The sequence below is a fragment of the Peromyscus californicus genome, unplaced genomic scaffold (genome assembly GCF_007827085.1).
Source record: "Peromyscus californicus insignis strain IS unplaced genomic scaffold, ASM782708v3 Scaffold_6__1_contigs__length_162567912, whole genome shotgun sequence".
Taxonomy (NCBI): Eukaryota; Metazoa; Chordata; class Mammalia; order Rodentia; family Cricetidae; genus Peromyscus; species Peromyscus californicus.
Window position 1 is genome coordinate 87,128,096 of NW_026294584.1, and position 23,438 is coordinate 87,151,533.

The 23,438-nt window shown below is 43.3% G+C and overlaps 2 protein-coding genes and 1 non-coding gene across 13 annotated transcripts in view; 1 reads left to right on the forward strand and 2 right to left on the reverse strand.

Annotated features, from left to right (window-relative positions):
* Positions 1–7,455, forward strand: part of Immt (inner membrane mitochondrial protein) — a 44,224-nt gene extending 36,769 nt beyond the window's left edge. For all 10 annotated transcript variants that reach the window (XM_052720384.1, XM_052720385.1, XM_052720378.1 and 7 more), the window contains 4 exons: positions 1,067–1,290; positions 3,147–3,278; positions 5,044–5,173; positions 6,514–7,455. In XM_052720384.1, the coding sequence (XP_052576344.1) occupies positions 1,067–1,290; positions 3,147–3,278; positions 5,044–5,173; positions 6,514–7,127 (1,100 nt within the window). In that variant the 3' untranslated portion in view covers positions 7,128–7,455. The remainder of the gene's footprint in view (positions 1–1,066; positions 1,291–3,146; positions 3,279–5,043; positions 5,174–6,513) is intronic.
* A 5,822-nt stretch (positions 7,456–13,277) lies between these two features.
* The window catches only part of Ptcd3 (pentatricopeptide repeat domain 3), a 33,673-nt gene continuing 23,512 nt past the window's right edge, over positions 13,278–23,438 (reverse strand). For both annotated transcript variants that reach the window (XM_052720390.1, XM_052720391.1), the window contains 10 exons: positions 21,383–21,472; positions 21,133–21,161; positions 19,994–20,100; positions 18,420–18,498; positions 18,229–18,319; positions 17,521–17,606; positions 16,360–16,508; positions 15,024–15,065; positions 14,297–14,455; positions 13,278–14,064 (listed from right to left, as the gene is read on the reverse strand). In XM_052720390.1, coding sequence (XP_052576350.1) covers positions 13,962–14,064; positions 14,297–14,455; positions 15,024–15,065; positions 16,360–16,508; positions 17,521–17,606; positions 18,229–18,319; positions 18,420–18,498; positions 19,994–20,100; positions 21,133–21,161; positions 21,383–21,472 — 935 coding nt within the window. In that variant the 3' untranslated portion in view covers positions 13,278–13,961. The remainder of the gene's footprint in view (positions 14,065–14,296; positions 14,456–15,023; positions 15,066–16,359; positions 16,509–17,520; positions 17,607–18,228; positions 18,320–18,419; positions 18,499–19,993; positions 20,101–21,132; positions 21,162–21,382; positions 21,473–23,438) is intronic.
* On the reverse strand, positions 15,399–15,535 carry LOC128100227 (small nucleolar RNA SNORD94). The gene has a single exon (XR_008214739.1). It is a non-coding gene; the product is annotated as a small nucleolar RNA SNORD94 (small nucleolar RNA).

Consider the following 23,438-nt stretch of genomic DNA (forward strand, 5'->3'; position numbering starts at 1 on the left):
AGGCGTGCGCCACCATTGCCTGGCTAAGAATTTTTATTTACAATATTTTATTAAAGCCAGGATTTAGAGATGTTTCCCACATTGAAATTATTTAGTGGATCTCAGTGCTTGCTTTTTTGCTTTTCAACTTGCATTTTGATGAATCAATCACTTATCATAAGAATTGCCCCATATTTTGTTTTTTATGGCAGGAGACTTTATTCCTAACCTTTAGTAAATGTTGGAATACTTGTGAAGTGTGAAATAACCCCCCCCCCAACAACAAATCACACTACTTGAGTGTGTGCTTAACTGACCTTCTGACATGAATATCAAAAAAGATCACAGGTGATCCTAGAGGGCAAGAGTGCACTTTTGCTGGGCAGTGATGGCGCACTCTGTAACTATATAACTGTTACATAACTCTTCAAGCACACTTCACAAAGCCAAGACTCCTTAGTTTTAGCAGAAAGCAGTTCTTTTACTTTAAAACAAATTTTAAATTATTTTATGTGTTTGAGTGTGTTAATCTACAGGTATGTCTGTACCACAGGCATGCCCTGGTACCTGTGGAGGCCAGAGGAGGGTCTCCACTTTGCCTAGAACTGGAGTTATATATGGTTATGAACCTGATGTGGCTGCTGGGAATCAAACCCAGTTCCTGTGAAAGAGCAGCCAGTGTTCTTCACCATCTCTCCAGCCCTGCAGACTACTTCTTTACACTTAGTTACTTGTGTGAGGGGTGGTTGGAGGAGAACTTGTGGGAGTTGGTTTCCTTCTGAGTATTTGTTAGGGCTAGCACAGTTCTGCATAAAATGACGCGTAATGATGATTGTATCTACAAGCTTTGTTTGTAAGTGAAGTTATAGCAAGTTAGAGTGCCCGTATATGGGAAGTTCAGATCACAGACACGATTGGGTTCCTGGAAAAGAGCTGTGTGTGCTGCCCCGGGACCCACCTAGTTATTATCTTGCTTGGAACTGACCAGGCTTTAGTTGCTGGACACTAGCTCTTAATCTCTAGTGTTAGCTACTTTCTGCCTTATAATTTCTGTGACATCATTAACATTTTGATGTTATCTGTCTAGCTGACAAGCTCTCTGTCGATGACCTGAACTCGCTGATTGCTCATGCCCATCGTCGCATCGATCAGCTCAACAGAGAGCTAGCACAACAGAAAGCCACAGAGAAACAGCACATCGAGTTAGCCCTGGAAAGGCAAAAGCTAGAAGAAAAGCGGGCCTTTGACTCTGCAGTGGCTAAAGCATTGGAGCGCCACAGAGGTGAAATACAGGCTGAGCAGGACAGAAAGGTAGCGGAGAAGAGAGCAACCTGCTGTTTACAGTTACCCTGACTTGTTTCCAGAGACCACTGTGGCCATCACCAGCTGTAGTAGATGTAATTCATGCCAAGCCATCGTTAAAGTGGCATTTAGGCCTTGTTTTTTTTTTTTTTTTTTCTTTTTCCCTGAATCAGATTTTCTAAGATAGGCTTGATCTAGATGACTTCCTTTCTGCTGAGCAGACACAGAAGTGTAAGTGATCAGGTGCTGGTATGCAGGGTCTCGGTTTCCTCCTGTGCAACCTCTTGTCCTCTAACACCATGCTGAAAGAATCTCTCTTGAACTCTCGATCTGTTCTTGCCGGCGATGTTAGTGGGGATGCTTGTTCTAAGGGGAATAAACAGCTCCATTTGCCGTCCTTTTTGGCTGTATTATGTATCAGACCTGGTATCTGGAGACTCATTTAGGCACTGTCCACCCCATCCTCTCATCAGCTCTCACATGCCGTCTGCATCCGTAGTAAATTCCAAACCTGTTTGCTTTTGTTTTCTGCCTTAGTCCAGGTTATCATCTTAACAGGTTTCTCGGGATGTCATGGTGTAGCCCTGCTGGCTTAGAATTCATAGCGGTCCCCTGTACCTTTATTTGTTTGTTTTTTCCAATAGGATCTTGTTATGTAGCCACAGCTGATAGGAACTCATGGCTGTAGACTTGCCTTACCCCAAGTTTCTGGTTTATAGTATGAGCCCAAAAGTTCAAATTCTTAAACAACACCCAAAGACTCTTAATTACATACTTGCCTCTTGTAAGCCCATTCATTTGCCTGGATATTGTTTTTCTCTATGCACTGTGTCTTTTTCACTGGGACCTTTGTGCTGTGTGCTCCCATCATCCGGCTCTTCCCTTATACCATAGTGCTACACGTCAGTGTCACTGTCCCAGCCATGCCCCTCCTGTCCCTTCAAATGCCAACAGCTCCTGTGGATGGCTTTCTGCCCTATTGCTGTTTTCAGTGAAAGTGGGCAGAGGAGGTTGGGTGGGAGTTAAGGCTTTACAGCAGGCCTCCTGCTCATATTCAGTTCTTGTAGACAGGTATTCCAATCTCAAATGTGTTTTCTGTGTGTGCACTGTCTGAGCATTCATGGATCCAGGCAGACACGGCCTGTGAGGCCCAGGGCTGGTCTGAAATGTTCACACACTGCCTGCCAGGATTCACTGACTCACTGTGCTAATTCTGAGAAAAGATGAGTTTCATGTTCACAGCAATTTGTATTGCTGTGTAGTAGAACACATGGCTAACTGTTAAGTTAAGCAGGATGGAGCATTTCCTAACTTGTTTTGATTTGGCCCATGTTGAGCCTAAATCCATGTGAAAGTAAGCTGTTGGCAGTTTTCTTTGTTTAAAAGAATTAGTAACTGCTGGGTACTAATTTTTGAAATGGTTTTTCAAAGTTGGCATTGTCACCGGAGAAAGTGTAAACATGAACATAGGCAATTATGACTAAACTATGTTGGAACCCAGCTTGAATTAGGTTTCTTTCCTCTAAATTCTGGAATGAGTTACTTTCTGTGGATTGTATGGTTCAGCAAATAATGGTGTTTGTTTCTGTGTCAGGGCCCACATGGCAATGCACAAAGCTTGATGCCAGAGAGACCCATGTTTGAAAGATGAGTTTTGGTGTCGCTATGTGACCTTGTTTGACATGCTTTTAGATGTTCAGCTTTGTGGCTCATGTTAAAAGTTGGATAATTGTGTACTTATGCCTGGCACATTAAGTGGGTTCACATCAAAATGGCTGCCATTATCCTACTAACTGATCTTTCCCTTTTCCTAAATGTACATATGGAAAATTGAGAACTAACTATCACTGGGTTTGGTTGCTCAGGTAGAGGAAGTCAGAGATGCTATGGAGAATGAAATGAGGACCCAGCTTCGACGACAGGCAGCTGCCCACACTGATCATCTACGAGATGTCCTCAAGGTGCAAGAACAAGAGCTCAAGTATGAATTTGAGCAGGTGAGGACCTGTGCTGAGGCTTCAGCCCTTTCCTCCCCATGTCTACTTGCACTGTTATGAGCTCTCCTTCCCTTTCTTTTCATTTGTGGGTAGCAACTGGGCATGGAGCCTAGGACCTTACATGCTAAAGGCATGTTCTATACAGCTGCACCATACCCTCTGCCTTTCTCCTTTAAGTGTACTCTGAGGATAGGAAGAAGATTCAACCAAGCAGTGGTGGCGCACGCCTTTAATCCCAGTACTCGGGAGGCAGAGGCAGGTGGATTTCTATGAGTTCAAGACAGCCTAGTCTACAAAATGAGTTCCAGGATGGACAGAGAAACCCTGTCTCAGAAAACCAAAACAGAAATAATAAATAATAATAATAATAATAATAATAATAATAATAATAATAATAATAATAATAATAGATTGCCAGTGTTACCTAGCTTTGGTGGAATGTGATTTTTTTTTTTTAGTTAATCTAAACAACCAATTTTTCTTACATCAGGTATGCTGGTTTGTGATCAGATATGTTGACTTGATACATTTGGGTGGCAATATAAAAATTTCTCATTTTTAAAAGATTTATTTTTATTTATTGTATATGAATGTTTACTGAATGTATGGATGTGTACCATGTTCTTCCCTAGTGCCTACAGAGCCTAGAAGGCGGCATCTGATCCCTGGAACTGGAGTTACAGATGTTTATGAGCCCCGTTGTGAGTGCTCTATACTAAGTGCTCCTAACTGCTGAGCCATTTCTCCAGCCTCACTCCAGATTTCTTTTTGAGGAGGCAGTCAAAAGGCTTAACTAAAAGCTCCTCTTTTGCTGTCTGCTTCTTGTATGTCCTATCAGAAAAGAAAGAAAGAAAGAAAAAAGCATGATCCAGAGCCCACCATGGTGCACACCTTCAATCCCAGCACTTGGGAGGCAGAGGCAGGTTGAGTTCGAGGCCAGCCTGGGCTACAGAGTGAGTTCCAGGACAGCGAGGGCTACACTGAGAAACCTTGTTTTGAAAAACCAACATGAGTCAGTAAAAGTTTGAAATCTTACTTTTATTTTTTTTTATGTGCACTGGTGTTTTGCTGTGGGTGTCAGATCCCCTGTACGGGAGCTATAAACAGTTGAGCTGCCATGTGGGGGCTGGGAATTGAACCTGGGTCCTCTGGAAGAGCAGTCAGTGCTCTTAACCGCTGAGCCATCTCTCCAGCCCCCGGTTTGAAACCTTATGTAGAACATTGCAGCTGATTTTTGTTTGTTTGTTTGTTTGAAGAGGTATTTTATGAGTATTTTGCTTGCGTGTGTGTGTCAGTGTGCCACATGAGTACCTGGTGCTTGAGGAGGTGAGAAGGCATTGGATCCCCTGGAACTGGAGTTAGGATTGTAAGCTGCATTGTGGGTGCTGGGAATTGAACATGGGTCCTCTGCAAGAACAGAGGTTCTTTACACAGAGCCATCTCTCCAGCCCCTTAGAAGCAGCTATTTGGAAGGTTTGTTTGTTTATTTATTTATATTTATTTACCTTAGACTGCTTCTCCCTATGTAGCCCTGGCTGGCCTGGAATTTGTTACGTAGACCAGACTGGCTTGGAGCTTACTTGCTTCTGCCTCCTAAGTGCTAGAATTAAAGATGTGTCACCACACCTGGCTATGTTTTTGAGATTTTCAAAAGCTTTTTTTTTTTAACCTCAAAGTTTGTAGTTTCTGGCAGACGAGCATCTAGTTTAAGTGGCAAGCATGGCAGTAGCATTAATTGTCTGCACACTTCTGCGTTGTATTTCAGGGCATGTCTGAGAAACTGTCTGAGCAGGAATTGGAGTTCCGTCGTCGCAGTCAAGAACAGGTGGACAACTTTACTCTGGACATCAACACCGCCTATGCCAGGTTGAGAGGGATCGAGCAGGCTGTTCAGAGTGAGTTTCCTTTCATATACTTCAGTCCTACCCTGGACGGTTTCTCAGGATAAGTTCTTCTTAAGAGAATAATAGAGGGCATGTATCCACTCCACCATATGGTACTCGTTTCTTGGATTTGACAAGTTTAAATATAGAGTTCTGAGAAGAAATTGGAAAAAGGATCCAAAAGTTATATTGAAATAACATGTATGACACAGATCACCATTTTCAAGGTATTTTCCCTCTTATACTGTAGGGTTATCTGGAGGGGTGGTTTACTGTTGTGATGGTAGTTATGATGAGGCCTGTGTGCCACATGAAAGTGATACATCTTTACCTCAAGCACAGTCATAAAATAGGCTTCTTGTGATGTCCTAGAATCCTCCGTCATCTGACAATAAAAGTAAGCACAACACTTAGGGAATGTCAGAGTCTAGTTCATTAAGTTTTTTTGTTAAAATACTTTAAAATTAGTTACTTTTTATGTATGTGAGTATGTTGCTTGCATGTACACCACATGTGAGCCCAAGGAAGCCAGAAGAGGGTGTAGGATCCCCTGGGACTAGAGTCACAGACAGTCTTGAGCCACTGTGTGGGTGCTAGGAACCGAACCTGGCCATCTGGAAGGAAGAGCAGCCAGTGCTCTTAACCAATCACTGAGTCATCTCTCTAACTCCTAGTTCATTAAGTTTTTTTTGGAATCTTTGTGTTTCTTGAAATTCTTGGCCTAGGGCTGGGCATTGGTGTCGCACACCTTTAATCCCAGCACTTGGGAAGGAGGCACAGGCAGGTGGATCCCTTTCCCGAGTTCAAGGCCATCCTGGTCTACAGAGCAAGTTCCAGGACAGCCAGTGCTACACAGAGAAATCCTGTCATTTGACTGCCCCGCCCCCAAAGTACTAAATATAAAAATGTCTGAATTAGAAATCTCTAGGTATAGTGCCATATGCCTTTAATTCCAGCACTCAGGAAGCAGAGACAGGCAGATCTTTGTGAGTTCAAGAACAGCCTAGTCTACAGAGTTAAAAAATAGCCAGGGCTACATCCTCTGACCAAAAAAAGAAATCTTGCCAGTATGAATGACTTTTGCCTCCTCTTTGGAAATGCCCCTTTGTCCTGGATCTCACAGGAGGGACGGGAACTTGGCTGGGCTGTGCACTGGCATCCTCCCAGGATTTTCAATGTCAGTAGAATCAGGTCCTCAGCAAACTGTCATCTCTTGCTACCTGGTGAAAGGACTAGCTTTGGCTTGTTAACTTGTTGGATGTAGATTATTGAAGGTACATCTGGGGTGTGTGTATGAGGAAGACAGAAAAGCATCTTTTTTGCTTTTTTTTTTTTTGGTTTGTTTTTTGTAGGTCATGCAGTTGCTGAAGAAGAAGCCAGAAAAGCCCACCAGCTCTGGCTTTCAGTGGAGGCATTAAAGTACAGCATGAAGACTTCATCTGCAGAGATGCCTACCATCCCACTGGGGAGTGCAGTTGAGGCCATCCGAGTCAGCTGTGCTGACAATGAATTTACCCAGGCTTTAACTGCAGCCATTCCTCCAGAATCCCTGACGCGGGGGGTTTACAGTGAAGAAACCCTAAGAGCCCGTTTCTATGCTGTTCAAAAGCTAGCCCGAAGGGTAGCGATGATTGACGAAACCAGAAATAGCCTGTACCAATACTTTCTTTCCTACTTGCAGTCCCTACTCCTGTTCCCACCTAAGCAGCAGAAGCCACCGCCAGAGCTCTACCCTGAGGATATCAACACATTTAAATTGCTCTCATATGCCTCCTACTGTATTGAGCATGGTGACCTGGAGCTGGCAGCAAAGTTTGTCAATCAGCTAAAAGGGGAGTCCAGAAGAGTGGCACAGGACTGGCTGAAGGAGGCCCGAATGACCCTAGAAACTAAGCAGATAGTGGAGATTCTGACTGCCTACGCCAGCGCCGTAGGAATAGGAACCACTCAAGTGCAGCAAGAGTAAGGCCTAGGAAGAGTTGGGTAATGTCATATTTCATGTCAAAGAAAATCAGCATTGGTATCTGCAGGATTTGCAACAAGGGTCCCAGAATTGTCTAGAAGTGAGCAGGTTCTAAGTCCTGTGCAAGATGTTCACACCTGTTGCGTTTACCATCCTTACACTGCTCTCATGCCAATGAACTCCAGGAGGCTTTATTTGCAACTTGTGTAACACTTCCTATGTTTCAGGTTTTACTGATCAGGCTTGTGAGCCACTCAAAATAATGTTTGTGATCCTACTATTGATTCTGCCCTTGGAGCAAACTGAATAAAGCAACACAGTGAAAACCGTGTACTCTATCCCTTTTCAAAAGTGCCATTTCCAGTTTGGTGTGTGAGCAGAGAGCTTCCATGAGAAGCAGCCAGTGGTAGGAACTTGTGGCCACAGTTTCAGGCCTGTGACCTGGGTAACCTGACGTCCAAGGCCTGCTGCTTTGGCTTTGAATGTCTGAGTGAATGGATCTTCTCCTGATGGTCAAAATCAAGAGTGATATAGAAGCCAAATGCCAGTGTTTATAGTTGGGGATCTAGCACTCAGTGATTGAAAACACAGGAAGTAGTCTGCATCCCGAGCTGTTCTGGTAGCCTCCCACAGGAAGAGTTGTATTCCTGGGACCCAGCACACACACATCTGTACTCTGCTCACCAATCCTGCTGTGCTGCTGTTTCCCAGGACCTGGGCTGCAGAGCTATGAACCTGGAAATCTGAATCCATCCAGACTGCCAGTGGATTCTGAGTTTGGCACAATTGCCATAGTGAAGAAACATTAAATTCTTACTTTTTGACTTAATTCTTAGACCCTAAAGACTACCATCTCTACAAAAAAACCTGCCAGTTTTTTTACATTATATTGGGGTGTTTGTTTATAAAATTAAGGAGAACTTTTATGCTGAGCGACATACCTACAAAGCACGAGAGTGATTTTCTGTATTATATTTCTATAGTTGCATACCTAAAGCCTCTCAAAATGGGTATAGTGAGGTCTTTGCATAGGACTGGCCTTGCCCTTTGGTTTGGTATATCCTGGGTCATGTTCAGCCTGGGCTGATAATGCTATTCAAGCTCTATCTGATTGGAGCACCTGCATGTGGATTGCCCTGTTTCTGAAGGTAGAAGCACTGTGGGCACCTACGTGGAGCTGTAAAATTTATACTATGAGTTAATGGACCATCTACTTCCCTACTCCTACCTCTAAGAGTAGGATTAAATCTCAAAAGTACATTTATTTGTAAAATGTGTTTGTCATGTAATCTGAACGTTTCTATTCTAATCACAAGAATATACTAGATTGTAAGAAAATCCAGTTTCTCTTGGAACCCTGAAAAGCTTTCTTCACTTGTGACTATGTCATTGTGGTTCATGCCTACAATCAGGTCAGGCCAGACAGGGCTACACAGATTCTGTCTCAAAAAACCCAAGCGGGGTTGGGTGCGAGTCAAATGATAGGATTCTTTGAGCTCACCAGAAGCAAGCAACACAATAGCTCATTTTAGCTCTGTATGAAAGTAATGAAGATTTCAGATGGACTTTTGTGTGGAGGCGTCCTCCACTTGGTTTTTGAGGTAGTCTTTACTGGCCTGAAACCCATCAGTCGTCTAGGCTGACCCTGTTTTTCAAGCATATGTATTTTTGGGGGGGATGCTGCAGTACTTGTGAGCTCTAGGGATGAGCTCCAGGTTCTGAGGCCTGCCTGCAGCAAGCACTTCACAGACTGAGCAATCTTCCCAGCCCAACTTTCACATTTTAGTAGATAAGACAGTGGCTTTGACAGTGTCCTACCTACCTCCATTATATTTTAAAAAAGAACTGCTTAGCCTGTTCTTGCTCATGCCTTGCCCTGGCTAACTGCTTTGAGTTCTCCATTGCAAGGAAATGGAGGCTGCAAGGCTCCTGCTGAAATTTGAGGTGTCCAGCAGTCAGGTGGGGCATGTCAGCTTCATCCACCTCCTTTAAACTGCAAGGGAGCGAATACCACTGCCACTTGGGACTTGAAACAAAGCCAAGTCATCATCTTGGTCCAGTGTTTGATCATCTCACACCTCATCCTGATTGCTGTAGAGTGCTCAAACTGGATGTGGTGGATGCCTGTGACCCTAGCACTATGGGGGTGGTAACAGGAAAACCAGAAATCCTTAAGGCCAGACCAGTAGACATAATCCAATGAGCACCAATGTTTATGCTTTTTTTTTTTCAAAGATTTATTTATTATGTATACAGTGTTCGGCCTGCATGCCAGAAGAGGGCGCCAGATCTCATTACAGATGGTTGTGAGCCACCATGTGGTTGCTGGGAATGAACTCAGGTCCTCTGGAAGAACAGCCAGTGCTCTTAACCTCTGAGCCATCTCTCCAGCCCTGTTTATACTTCTTAACATCAAAATACTGGGTTTTGCCTCAATTTCTTTTCGGTTTTTCAAGACAGGGCTTCTCTGTGTAGCCCTGGCTGTCCTGGAACTCTGCTTCAATTTATTATTTATTTATTTGGGAACAGAGTTCCCAATCTGTCCTGGAACTCTGCTTCAATTTAATTCTATTTATTTATTTGAGCTCCTAAATCAGTAATTAAACTGCAGTAGACTCTTAGCAATCTTTAAACACAGTACACTGGGTTAATTTAAATCCTCTGTTCTTTCAACAGGTTCTGGATAAAAGCAGTCTGCCAATCCCAAATGAGTAATCCCACCAGTTTCAGAGTAACTTGCTTGAACTCAGTGCAGAAGAACAGGCCATCTCCATTAATACAAAAGGCAAATAAAAAGGCTTGATTGGTAGGAAGCTTACCCTCACCGGGTTCAGTGGTCTAGGCTTCTTTCAATTTCAGGCATTCTAAGAGGCAGGGTGAAGGTGATGTGGTTTTTCTAAACTTGATAGTTTTGTTTAATGAGTTTTGAGTATTTTATATAAAGCAGTATCCAGTAAAGGGACCATTGCTGTGAGAATACATCCTACTGGTACAAGGTAGAGGTTGTCCTTAGGAATAAGTGACCTTTACTCTTGGCTACTATAAGTTGTCAGAAGTATTAAAATTCATGCTCAGTCCTGAATCTCTGGAAGAGTCCACAGCTGGGCAGGTCAGGTGTGCAGCACTCCTTAATACGCTTTAATGAGTCTGGCAGGGGTTTTTGTTTTTTCTTTTTGGTTTTTCAAGACAGGGTCTGTGTAGCACTGGCTGTCCTGGAACTCAAGAGATTTGCCTGCCTCTGCAAGTGCTGGGATTGAAGATGTGTGTCATGGCCTGGAAGGATTTAATTATGTCCTACATGTGACTTTATACTAAATCAGTATACCCTTTTCTCTAGTAAAACTACACTTCATCTTTCAAGTCAGCACTGTCATCAACACAGATGATCGGCATTGTCCTGTCCAGGGTCTCTAGCTCTAAGGCTGCCAGCACAGTCTTGGTACACATAGCCATGCACATATGTGATCACACTTGTAGAGGAAAGGTTTGGATCTTAGTTCATTTTAATAAGAAGTTCTGGTCCTCTCCCCTGAAAAAGGATTTCAGCCCCCAGGGTCTGAAGAAAACTACTTTCCAACAGAAATAACATAAAGGGAAGTACATAACCATGACAGAAGAACTTTGAAAGTATTTCCTCTGATCCCGATGCTCAGTGTAGTGTTTATTACAGCAGCTTTGCTTATCAGAAAAATTTGTTTTTCCAAACAAAGTTTTAAGACCAATGGGGTCTTGGTCAATGAGGTGGCACTTAAGCATTAAAGTCCATGGTAAGGAACTAGAGAGAGGACCTAAGTCCCAGCACAGCTTGGCTGTGGCTCCAGCTCCAAGGGATCGAGTGCCCTCTTATGGCTTCTGGCACCTCCATGTTTGCATATAGGCAGGTAAATCTTTACCTTCAGATTCCTCCACTCAGTCTTCTCTCATTTGTTTTACTGGTACCAGTTTCACTAGTTCCTGTTACAAGTTGCTCAGATAGAGCCTGTCCTCACATGCTCTGCACCACTGGGGAACTAGGCTTGGTCTCATGCACACTAGGCACACCATACCAATGAGTTCTGGGGAACTAAGCATGGTCTCAAGCACACTAGGCATACCATACCAATGGGCTCTATTTCTAGAGCCTTCAGTCTGCTGTTTTTAATATGCCTGCTTAAGCATCAGAGCTGGTACCTATTTTAAGCAACACACCCACTCTTAAATTAATGTTCCAAGGCTTCTCAAGCCTGTTCTGAGCCAGGTGTGGTGTTGCCTTTAATCCCAGGATTCTGGAGGCCCAAGCATCTGAGTTCAAGGCTAATCCTGGATGTATATTAAGAATGTGTTAAGGGCTGGGTGGTGTCGGCACATGCCTTTATCCCAGCACTCAGGAGGCAGAGCCAGGGGGAATCTCTATGAGTTCCAAGACAGGCTCCAAAGCTACAGAGAAACTGTCTCGAAAAGCCAAAGGGGGTCGGGGGAAGGTGTTAAGGAAAAAAAAAAAAAACAAACCAAACAACCTATCCCTTGATTCTGATGCTAACTGGATGTGAGTTGTAACTCCAAAATTTCTATCCCATATCATGTTTAAAAATGTGTGAATTCAAACACAAATCTTTCCCATGTAAGCATATGAAAGGCAGACATGGTGTCACAGCTGTAATTTGGGCACTCAAGATGCTTGAGGCAGGTGGCTTGCCCTTCAAAGCCAGCATAGTGTACATGGTGGCAATGTCTATATAAGTCTAAAAATAGACATATTAAAACAAGGGGTTCCATAGTAGCAAAAACCCATTTAATTTATTAAGTGTCATTTAGGAATGTGGTACTAGAGTAGTATGGGCATGTAGACAATGGAATTAGAGATCCACGGCAAACAGGCTACTCAAAAGAGAGCCAGACACTGAGAAATGGCCAACTTTAGAGTTCTGTAAGAATTTGTGCAATCTGATGAACAAGGAATGAGAACCCGTGAAATAAAAAGCAAGCATAGCATCAGGACAAAGATGAAATTCAAGGCATAGCTGAATCAGAAAGTAAAAACTGGAGTGGCGGTCAACTTTGGCACAGAAACCTTTGTCTCTATAGAGTTCAAGGCACATCTTGGTTCAGCGAGGGTTTGCTAAGAAAGGTCAAAGTTTGAGCTACACATATCGAGTAGATTTGAAGGTCCATCACATACTCATGTCAAAGGTTTTCTTCAGCTGGCTTCAAGCCAGTGCTCAAGGCCTGGGTGGGAAGAGGCATACCACAAATGCAAGCAAGGGCATTGTCACTCACAGGAACAGGACTTAGAGCCAATGGACAGAGCTGATAGCCTTCCTGGAAGCCAACTACTCCTAATTTGCCCTCTGTCCTTTACCAAAATTGCTTTGTCGGTAATCAACTGGCACCCCACTCCCCAACCCCACACCACTCCTAGGATGCCTTGTTTTCTAGGTGAGTAAGACAAAGCACCAAGATTTATAAAGACAAGACTGGGCCTTACCCTAGGAATAGACGGTAAAAGTAAATGGGAACACAGACAACAAATAGCACACACATCTGTAACCATCAAAGCTGGAGGGTAAAGCTGTTCCACATAATGCAGAACTCAGTGCCTGAGTTACCTGGAGGGAGTGTATGGGTTGGTGGCGGTAGCACTCGTGAACTTAGCCCTAAAAACCTCAAATTTCTAACTGGCTTCTATTAATACCATTTAAAAGAAACATGATTAGTGGAGGGTTGATCAAGCTAGTCAGTAGCAGTAGTGTCAGGACATTTCATATCCATTTGTCATCATAGTCCCTAGATCACTTGAGATATCTACTTATCAAGAGAAGCCCATGTAGACCAAAATAATGTTTTGTGTGTGCTGGTGGGGAGGAAATAGAGGACCCCACGTGCTTAGCCAAGAGCTATACCACTCCTAACTAAAACATTGTTGAACATTCTAGTTAGAAGAAGACTAAGGCTGGGACGGGAGAGGGAGCTCTCCAAGTAAAGTGCTTGCCAGGTGGGTCTTAGGACCTCAGTTCAGATCCCCAAGTGTTTATGTAAAAAAGCCAGGTGGATCCCCAGGGCTGGCCAACCAGTCTAATGAACTAGCAATCTCCAGGCTCAGTGAGAGAAATAACAATTGGAGAAGACACCATTGACCTCTGGCCCCCACATGACCAAGTACACACGAACAAAAAATAAAGACAAACAATCACCGTGTTTTAATCATTTTACCAGCTGTGCAGCCTAAAACCAGTAACTTGCTTCTGATTTAATTAGGTCTAAGACAGCTACTCACATTAAGTACTCTCCAAACTGGGATTTGATTAATTCAACAGCAATTACGTTTCTGCAGGAAAACCAGTTTAAACTTTTTTTTTTTTGAAGATTTACTTATGTATACAGTGTTCAGCCTACATGTGTGCCTGCACACCAGAAGAGGGCACCAGATCTCATTACAGGTAGTTGTGAGCCACCATGTGGGTGCTGGGAATTGAACTCAGGACCTGTGGAAGAGCAGGCAGTGCTCTTAACCTCTGAGCCATCTCTCCAGCCCCAGTTTAAACTTTTATCTCTAGGCCATCAGCACATCACAGATCAGGTAGACAGCAAAGGCCAGAGAGCTCTAACTAACATGAAGATTAGTGGGAATGAAGTCTGCAGACACAGCATTGTGTGGGATTTGTTCTTCCAGACTTCACAGCGCTAGTCAATGTCTAGGCAAAAACCTGCCCAGGTCTGCATCTTAGTAGTGCTGGAGATGAATCCCATGGTCTTGTCTGCTGGGCTAGTGCTGCACCACTGAGCTTACATTACACCCCCAGTCCTGGATCGGCCTAATTTACCACCTCAAACGTTCCAGCAGTCACTGTGAACCACCTCTCACTTTCTTTTGTCTTCACTGATGTCACCGTCACTGTCACTGTCACTGCTGCTGTCTCCATCGCTACTGTTGTTTGACGCAGTGAGGTGACCCAGTGCTTCTCTGTAAGGAAAATAAAGAACACTACACTTCAGCTCACAGGGTTGTGGGTGCTTGGCATCTGACACACACAGTCACAGCACTTGAGAAAGCAGAAAAAGGGATCCCAAAACTGCACTGAACTACTACAAGAACAAGGAAAGCTTCCAACAGTTCCAAACTCGTACCACCTCAAGAGAACGACACTGTACAAGAGAAAGCTGTAAGCCCCCAAACGAGAGGTAGACAGACTTACTTTTGTTTTGAGTCGACTGTGAAATCCATCATTACTCTTTGGGCAAGGCTCTCACAAACAGGCAAGCTGAAGGCACTTGCCAGCTTCACGACCTCAATGGCCAAAGCAGGACTATCGGATGCTTTTGCAGTGTCCATAAACTCTTCCAGCAATTCACTTCTGAAAAAGAAAGCAAACTGAGCAGTCCCCAACTCACTTTTCTTCTTTGAAGACGTATTTTACACATAACCAGTGTTTCCTCCATGTACGTAGGCACACCATTTGTGTGCAGTGCCCATGTTGGCCAGAAGGTGTCAGATCCCCAGGAACTCGAGTTAAAAATGCTGAGTGTCCATGTGGGTGCCAAGAACTGAACCTTTATCTTAAAAACAAGGCAAGTGCTCTTAACCACTGAGCCACTTCTCCAGTGCCCCCAATTTCTTAACTTCTGGTCAAATATTTACAGGCAAAGTTCAGAGTATGTTTATTACTCAAATCTTCATTAACTTCAGATGAAAATTAAAGGATAACATTCTATATATCCCCAAGACGTGATCACTGAGCAGAGAAAAAGGTTTCTCAGGATGCCCCGAATGGTAGAAGATGAACTGCTTGCCTATCTAACCAAAGAGCCCGCAAATGCAGTGGCTTGGGTATCTGGAGAAATTTCAATCATGCACCCAAGAGTCAAAGCCCAAGTGATTAAGTCAAGCCTGTACCAGGTGAGGCCCCATAAGTGTCAGCTTACCTGGGGATCTTATTCTGCTTTTTGAAAAGTGCCAACATTTTCCTGTGGAAGAAGAAAAAAATGACTGCTGACAGAAGAACAAGCAGCAACCAGACAAAGCTGGTCTCTTTGCAGGCTCAGAAACTAAGTGACCTAAAGAGAAGCTACACAGACTCCCTGAATTCCTGTGGGCTCAACTAGTTCCCAACTCTGGAAGCACAGATTTAAGAGGTAAAGCTGAGATATGGCCAGTGATAAGAACTGCTGGTTTTATCTATCCTCCAGGGTGGGGATCCATCCTACACCCTGTGCAGGTAAGAAGAGGCAGTGGGATGAGCTTAGCCTACTCCCTTCTTAAACCTGAGTCAGTTTACCCTAAAACTCCAATATGAAGAACAGGCTCAGATTAAGGCAACAGTCTCATATATGTGAATGCCATCAGCCTGCCACATGCAAGACAAAGGCAAAACACATACATTCAGCTCCCATGACTCAGCTGAGGTCCGTACCCCTGCGCCAATCATCACAGCCTGCTTCATAGTGTGTCCACCTGCCTGACCATGCAAATGCCTTGTTTTTTTGTTACTTTCACTGGCAACACAGTGCTAAACAGGTAACATTTAAGCGAGCTACAGCCCAAAGACAAGAGTCTTCTCCAGAAAATGATGTTTTCAACAGGTACATTTGAACTAGCAATAGATGTCCAATACATTTATGTACACCAGAGAGAGAAGAGAGAGAGAGGAGAGAGGGGGAGAGAGAGAGACAGAGACACAGGGAGAGAACGGACAAGAAAAATGAGCGAGTGTGCCTGAGGTGCCCATTTATAAACACTAAAATCAGTGTATCACTGAAATGCTAGAAAACACACAGCAGCAGAATAGTGGCACAAACCGAAGATTGGCTCTTGTCAAGGCCCCGTTTTAAAACCTGTCAGCTGTCAGAAATCTAAGGTGCCCAGTCCACACTGTAAGTTAGGGATGGGAATGACAGGAGCACTTACAAGTGACTGCTATTTAATTCCAAGAGCATCTTCAAATGTATACTGCTCACAGAGCCATTTATAGGGGCACAAGAGTGAGGCTGAGTTCTTGCCGGTAAGACACAGAAAACTATACGTTATGAAATAAAATGAGAATTCCCACCTTACCTGAACAATACCCTCTTCTCAAATACATCACACATACTAGCCTTACCAAGTTTCCTTTTACAAGCATCCACCAAAATCCCATTGTATATTGAGGTTTGTTCCTACCTGTCACTAAGCTGAGTTAGAGAACACTCCTCTATCAACCCGCGTCAATGTCTCAGCTCTAAGAATAGATGTTGGTATTTACACCTGGGAACTTAGACTCACCATGCTTCCTGGGTTCTGCCACCTCTTAAAAAAAGGACAGCTATATACTGTAGAGGGTTGGCTGGCCAATCAAGAGCGCTCTGCCGGGCATCTTGGCTTTCATACGTGGATTTGATATCAGCAGCACAGTCAGCAAATGCCACCTGAAGCTGAGAGGCTCTAAGAGTCATCAGAACTGCCTAGCTGGTCTGACAAGGATTTAAAATCGAGACTATCACATGCACGGCAAACAAATACAGCAAAAAGCAGCCTGGATCTGTCTTAGGGAAGTGCAATTAACTACATGTTTGAAATCTAATCGTGGATTTCCCTTAAAAGGTTTTGTATTAATTTAGTGACTGACTGTGTATCCATGTGCACATAAGGGGGCCAGAGCCTATGTGTAGAGACCAGAGGACAACTTATGGGAGTTGGTTCACTCCTTCTTCTATGAAGGTTCCAGGGAACCAACTTTGGTCATCAGACTTGGGAGACAGCTGCTTTATCCACTGAGCCATCTCACATCTTTTCAGGTAGCAATTACAATTGCCTGCATGTGCAGATGTGTGCCTGATGCCTTCAGAGGCCAGAAGAGGGCACTGTATTTGCTGGAAATGGGAGTCACAGACAGTTGTGAGCCTCTACCTGGGTTCTGGGAATCGAACCAGGGTACTCTGAAAAAAGAGTACTTTGCCCTTAATCACTGAGACACCTTGCCAGGCCCTATTTTTATTATTTTTAATGATGTGTGTGCATGTGTGTGGTGGGGGAGTATATGCACTTGAGTGTCGGCGTTTGTGAGCTGCCTGAGGTGGGGACTGGCAGCTGAACCCTGGCCCACTACAAGAACAGCAAGCGCTTTTCCACCAAGTCAGCTCTCTAGCCCCTGGAGTAAGACTCTGGCTTCACTGTCATGACTGCTTTCACTGTCATTTTTCTGTTGCCTGCTTTGGACTAGAGGAATGAGGCTAACACTGAGATTGGTATTCTGCTAATGGTAATGCATGTTTAGCCTAAATCTAGATTTGCACAATGCATGTTTAGCCTAAATCTAGATTTGCACATCTGAACATCCCACGAAAGGATGGATAAAATCAGGGAAACAACCCTTGAAAGGACAAATACACAGGTCAGTGCACATCTAATGATGGTGGTGGAACTTGAACATCAAGTCAGCCCTACCTCTGGTGGGTGTTTATCCCTGGCCATGAGCATCAAGATTTCTTCTTTTAGGGCACCTCGAAAAGTATGGCCGTATTCTTTACTATCTTAAAGCAAAAGAAAATAACAGTGAACATCAAAATGCAAAACAGCTGGTGAACCATCTGAGAGTTTAAGGCCAGCCTAGTCTACAAAGTGAATATCAGGCCTGCCAGAGCTACAGTGAGATTTCATGCCAATGAACTGTTTGCAGTCAATGTAAAACACAGCACATGCACTATCCTTGAGTAAGACACAGAGCTGGACTTCAGTACCTGTTTCTCAGGCACTAATAGCTGAAGCACATGAAACAGACTGAGACACGACCATGTTCATGTCCACCACTTAGCAACATAATCAGCATTGTTACCGAGTCTTACTGCACCAAGGTGATGAATCAGGCTGACAGAGAAGAGCACAGGCTTTATGGTAGGATACCGACACTCAAGAGTTAGTACCAGTTACATAATTAGCAACTTTTCCTAGATTCTATCATTTAACAACTGTATAAAACGAGCTTATTTTCCACGAGTACTCATTCAATGTAACAGGAGCAATGGCCCAGAAGGTATTTAACAAATGTGTTAACTTAGTTAAAAATGAAAACTTTCAGTCCTAAAAATGTAAATGGGTTAATCAAGACATCAGTAACTGAAGTTACAACACAATTGGCACAAACCTGACACTAACCTTTCCAAATCTGAGGAACCATTTCTAGCCTATTGGCCACATCCAATGCTTGGAGAAGACCTATCAATGCTTGGGAGTGGGGCAAGAGCACCTGAGTGAGAAGAATACAAACATGACTTTAAAGCATCCATCAGGAAAGACACTCACCTATTCCTCTACAAAGACAAAAGAGAAGTAATAAATCCTCTTACTGATGGTATTAGGTCCTTATACCACTTCAAGGTAACATCAATTTGTTCCATTGAACAAATCAAACTGAAAAACTTGGAACTGTGGAGAGAAAAAGCATGTTTAAAGTCTGCATGTGTAACAATAACGGATGATTAGTGAAGTTTCAATGTAGTTACTCATGTACTAAGCATGATTCTTGTTTCTAATTAAGCAATTTCATGTTTCTAATTGCAGGTTAGTGAGATGGTTCAGTGGGTAAAGGTACTTTGTTTCTCACAGAGACCTGGCAACCTGACTTAATTCCTGGAACACAAGGAAAGGCAGGAGAGAACTTATTCCACAAGGCTGTCTCTTTGATAAGCACCCCCAATACTGTGGCATATACACAAAATAAAAACTAGTTATAATTTCAAGTTAGAAGGGGTCAGTGTTTGACTAAGGAAGTGCTAGCTGTAATTAATTTCCCAACTGAGACCAGTTGATACTCAGCTGGACAATTTGGGCTACCTGCTCAGTATCCTTACTTTCAGATCCTAATATGCAGTTATCTCAACTAATATTTGTATTCAAAGTACTCAGTGAGGAAAACAAGGAACTGGACACAGACACAACCTGACACATCAAGGCATAAAATGTAACACAGAAGATAAATTCTCTAAATATACACAATAGACAGGTCACTGCATCACCGCTTTTCATCTTTTTGTTTGTATTATGTATGCAGATATGCTTGCCTATACAGATGCATGTAGGATGGGGGGCTGTGTTTCAATGTCCTTAACTGTCCATCTCACTGGATCTGGAGCTCCTGTTGTGGCCACCCTCAATGTTCATCTAGCTCCTCGGATCTGCCTATTTCTACTTCTTACTTCATGGTGGGGTCACAGACATTCCACCAGTGGGTGCTGGGGACCTCAACCCAGGACCTTATACTTACATAGCGAGTACTTTTTTACCCGTAGAGCCATCTTCTTAGCCCCACTGCGCGTTAATCTCCAAGTGCTCAGTAACTATGAACTAACAGGCATATGACCTAAAACTGAGCTGAGATAAATGGTCATTAAGATCCTCCCATTGGCAGGGCGGTGGTAGCGCGCACCTTTAATCCCAGCACTTGGGAGGCAGAGCCAGGTGGATCTCTGTGTGAGTTTGAGGCCAGCCTGGTCTCCAAAGTAAGTTTCAGGATAGGCTCCAAAGCTACACAGAGAAACCCTGTCTTGGAAAAACAAAAACAAAAAAAGATCCTCCCATTGCAGAATCTAGTAATTAAAATGTAAGGAGAGAGCTAGCGAGATGACTCAAAATCATGAGGTCTAGAGTTTGGATTCCAGAAACCAGGAAACAAACCAGGCATTCCTAGCAAATGCCTGTAACCAACTCCAAGGAAGGGCAGAGAGGATGCTTACTGGGCTTTCTGACTAGCTGATAAACAAGGCCTAGGTTCGGGAAGAGACTGCCTTAGAGGACCAGGCAGAGAATGAGAGAGGACCCCTGGTACCCTCCTCTGGCTTTCCCATGCACTCACAGGTGTGTGCATACACTCAGACAAGCACACACACACACAGTCTTTAAAAACATAAAGTAACATACTTACTAATAGTAATTACGTTGAAAATCACCCCCAATCAATTTCCGGTTGTCCCCCGTGTTTAAAAGACGATGTACTCGGTAAGCAAGCTCCAAATCTCTGAGAGATGAACACTGAAAATTTGCAACTAGTATTACCCAGACATTCTTGTAAGATAAACAGAGACTCAACACATAGTGAAAAAGTATGTTTCTAGGCTAGCACTCAAGAGGCAGAGGCAGGCAAATCTCTGTGAGTCTAAGCCAGCCTGGTCTCCAAAGTAAGTTCCAGGACAGCCAAGGCTGTTACACAGAGAAACACCATCTAAAAAAAGGTATATATTTCTATGCATAAATATTTAACTAACAATATAGACTTAATTTATTGATTGACAGCAAAATATAACAAGAAACTCAGGGAAAAATAAACCCTAGGTTTATGAAATTTAAAACAAAATTATTTTGAATTAGATATTCCACTGTGCCATCAGAATCCGCATGAAATAGCTTCAAGATCCAGCCTTGACATCCTCCCGTCCTGTGACATACACGACCACAGGGCTACACTGGAGTAACCATGAGCTCTCAGAGAAAAACTCCACAAGACAGACACTAAGCTAGCACACAATTATCCTTGGCAAACAGGATGTTCTCTACTCATCCTGAAAATATGAAATTTCTCCTATAATGATGATAAAATGTAAAGCAACATAATAGCCGGGCAGTGGTGGCACACGCCTTTAATCTCAGCACTCGGGAGGCAGAGGCAGGCGGATCTCTTGTGAGTTCGAGGCCAGCCTGGGCTACAGAGTGAGTTCCAGGACAGGCGCAAAGCTACACAGAGAAACCCTGTCTCGAAAAACCAAATTAAAAAAAAAAGAAAGAAAAGCAACATAATAATCTATTTCCTTCACTTTACAAAGTTAATGGGCCAAAAATATTCTGAAATAAAAGCTTATCAAAACAGGCATGAAAAAGAACAACACAATAAAGAACAGAGCTAGGATATGATTTTAAAAGTATAGACTGTATACAAAGGACAGCAGAAGCAAAGACATGAACAGAAGAGTTCAAAGTGAAAGGACATGCAGAAGCATCCAGTTAGAGGAAAATGAGGAGATAGACAAGAACTGTTAGAGCAGGGATAATCAGGGAAATGGCACTTACCACACCCATGGCTGATGAAAAAAATTTATCTGAAAACCAAAGTTCACAAGTTTGGTTGCTTTGAATGTAACATTATTTTCATATCAATAACATTAATATGCCACAGACATCTTGGCTTTCTCAGAATATTCAATGCAAATATTGTTACTTAGCTAAGTAAACATTGCCCTCAACACAAGGCCTCTAATGGCAGACAGGCAAAGCACTTGTCATTAGCTAGAGGAATAACGTAAGTAGTTTCTGAACATACCATCATCCAGGTCCTGTGGAGAGAACTTCTTTCCCTCTAATTCATTCATGATATCATAGATGATGAGGGATGGTACTTTTACAGTGTTACCTGCAGAAAAGTAAGGCAAATGGTTTTTTTTGTTTATTTGTTTTAAAGATTTATTTATTTATTATGTACACAGAAGAGGGCGCCAGATCTCATTACAGATGGTTGTGAGCCACCATGCGGGCGCTGGGCATTGAACTCAGAACCTCTGGAAGAGCAGTTGGTGCTCTTAACCTCTGAGCCATCTCTCCAGCCCCAAGGCAAATGGGTTTTAATCAGGAGTCCACGTCCATAAGTAGAACCAACTTCACAGCCCCCTTATATAAAGTCCTCCTATCTGCTGCCTCCATCTTTAGCCTAAGACCTGGCATAGCTGGGCAGGACCAAAAACCTGCTAAAGAACCCACTGTAATAGTCATTGTCTCTGCCCTTCTGTTCCAGTTAGATTTCACCTTTATCCCTGCCTTCCTAAGAAGCTCAAAGTTCTTTTGAGTGGGACAAATACCAACGGCCCCCATCCCAAACCAACACACTTAACCAAATTATTTGGTAGTACTTGTGTTTTTTTAAAGTAAAATCAGATTTAAGGAAGCCAAGAAAGAAAGCCAACTGCAGAATGGATTAGTGGATGGAGCAGTTCTTAGAAGCCACATGGGCCAGCCATGGCCATCACACTTATTAATTCCAATACTGAAGATCATCGATCAGGTTCACCTGAGCTATACAGCAAGTTCAAGACATTCAATGCTACACAGCAAAATAATTGGGTTTGGAAAAGGCAACCGAACACTGACAGGGCAAAAACTGTACACTGGGAGTGGGGTGGGGCTGGGGGTATTTGCAAACACCACACCAGCAGAACAGCGGTCCACAAGAGGCAAGAAGGCCAGTTCAACATAACTCAATAGTTGGTGCTAGCTCAAACTCTGAGAGCCTGACACCAGGTAGTTTATTTTAGGCATATTTAAACAGAGCACAATGAGGAAAGGTTTCCTGGTGATAAGTAACTCAACTCCATGTGTACAGTAAAGCTTAAGATGTGACTACATCAAAATGACTGTAAAGTACAAGTGATACTGGGAGTCTTAGTCTTCCATAGTGATAGGTCCTACAGATTAACCAAGAAAGCAAGCTCAAGGTAAACAAAACACATGATAAGGTCTGGAGGAGCCAGTACGGCCCGACCACACAGGTAGTGCAGGTCATGAGGCTATTATCCACATCTGTTCCCCGCCTTTTGGGAGGAAAAGAGGTTATCCATCTCTCCATTTGAAGAGATCACTGGTGTGTTTAATATACCTAGTTTCCCCGTGCTCATCTGTGAGCACTAAGCACTACATCCTCCTACACTATACCACCACAAAAATGCACACATAGCCAGGAGAACTGAAGAGAGGGCTCAGCAATGAACATACTGTAGAAACACAGCCTTTTAAACAGAAGGAATATACTCGTTTCTTTCTTTCTGAAACTTTATTCCTGTGTGTCAGCGTTTCTGAGCCTTCCCATATGTTGTGGTGACCCCCCACAACCATAAAATCATTTTAGTTGCTTCTTCGTAACTATAATTTTGCTACTGTTGTAAATTACAGTGTAAATATCTGATCTGCAGGATATCTGATATGTGACCCCCCGAAGGGATTGCAACCCACAGGTTGGAAAGCCACTGCTGTATGTGAATGTGTGCCATATGTGTACAGGGGTATTCTGGGATTCCAGAAGAAAGTGCAAGATCCTCAGAAGCTGGACTTAGAGGCGGTGCTGGGCTTGTGCCTTTGGAAGGTCAACAAGTTCTCTTAACCACGTAAGCCAGTGGTTCTCAACCTGTGGGTTGTCAACTGACCCTTTCACAGGGGTCACATATGATCCCGCATATCAGATATTTACATTATGATTCATAACAGTAGCAAAGTTACAAAGCAGTGATGAAAATAATTTTATGGTTGAGGGTCACATTAGGGACTGTTTTAAAGGGTCACAGCATTAGGAAGGTTGAAAACCACCAACTTAAGCCATCTCTGTGGCCCTC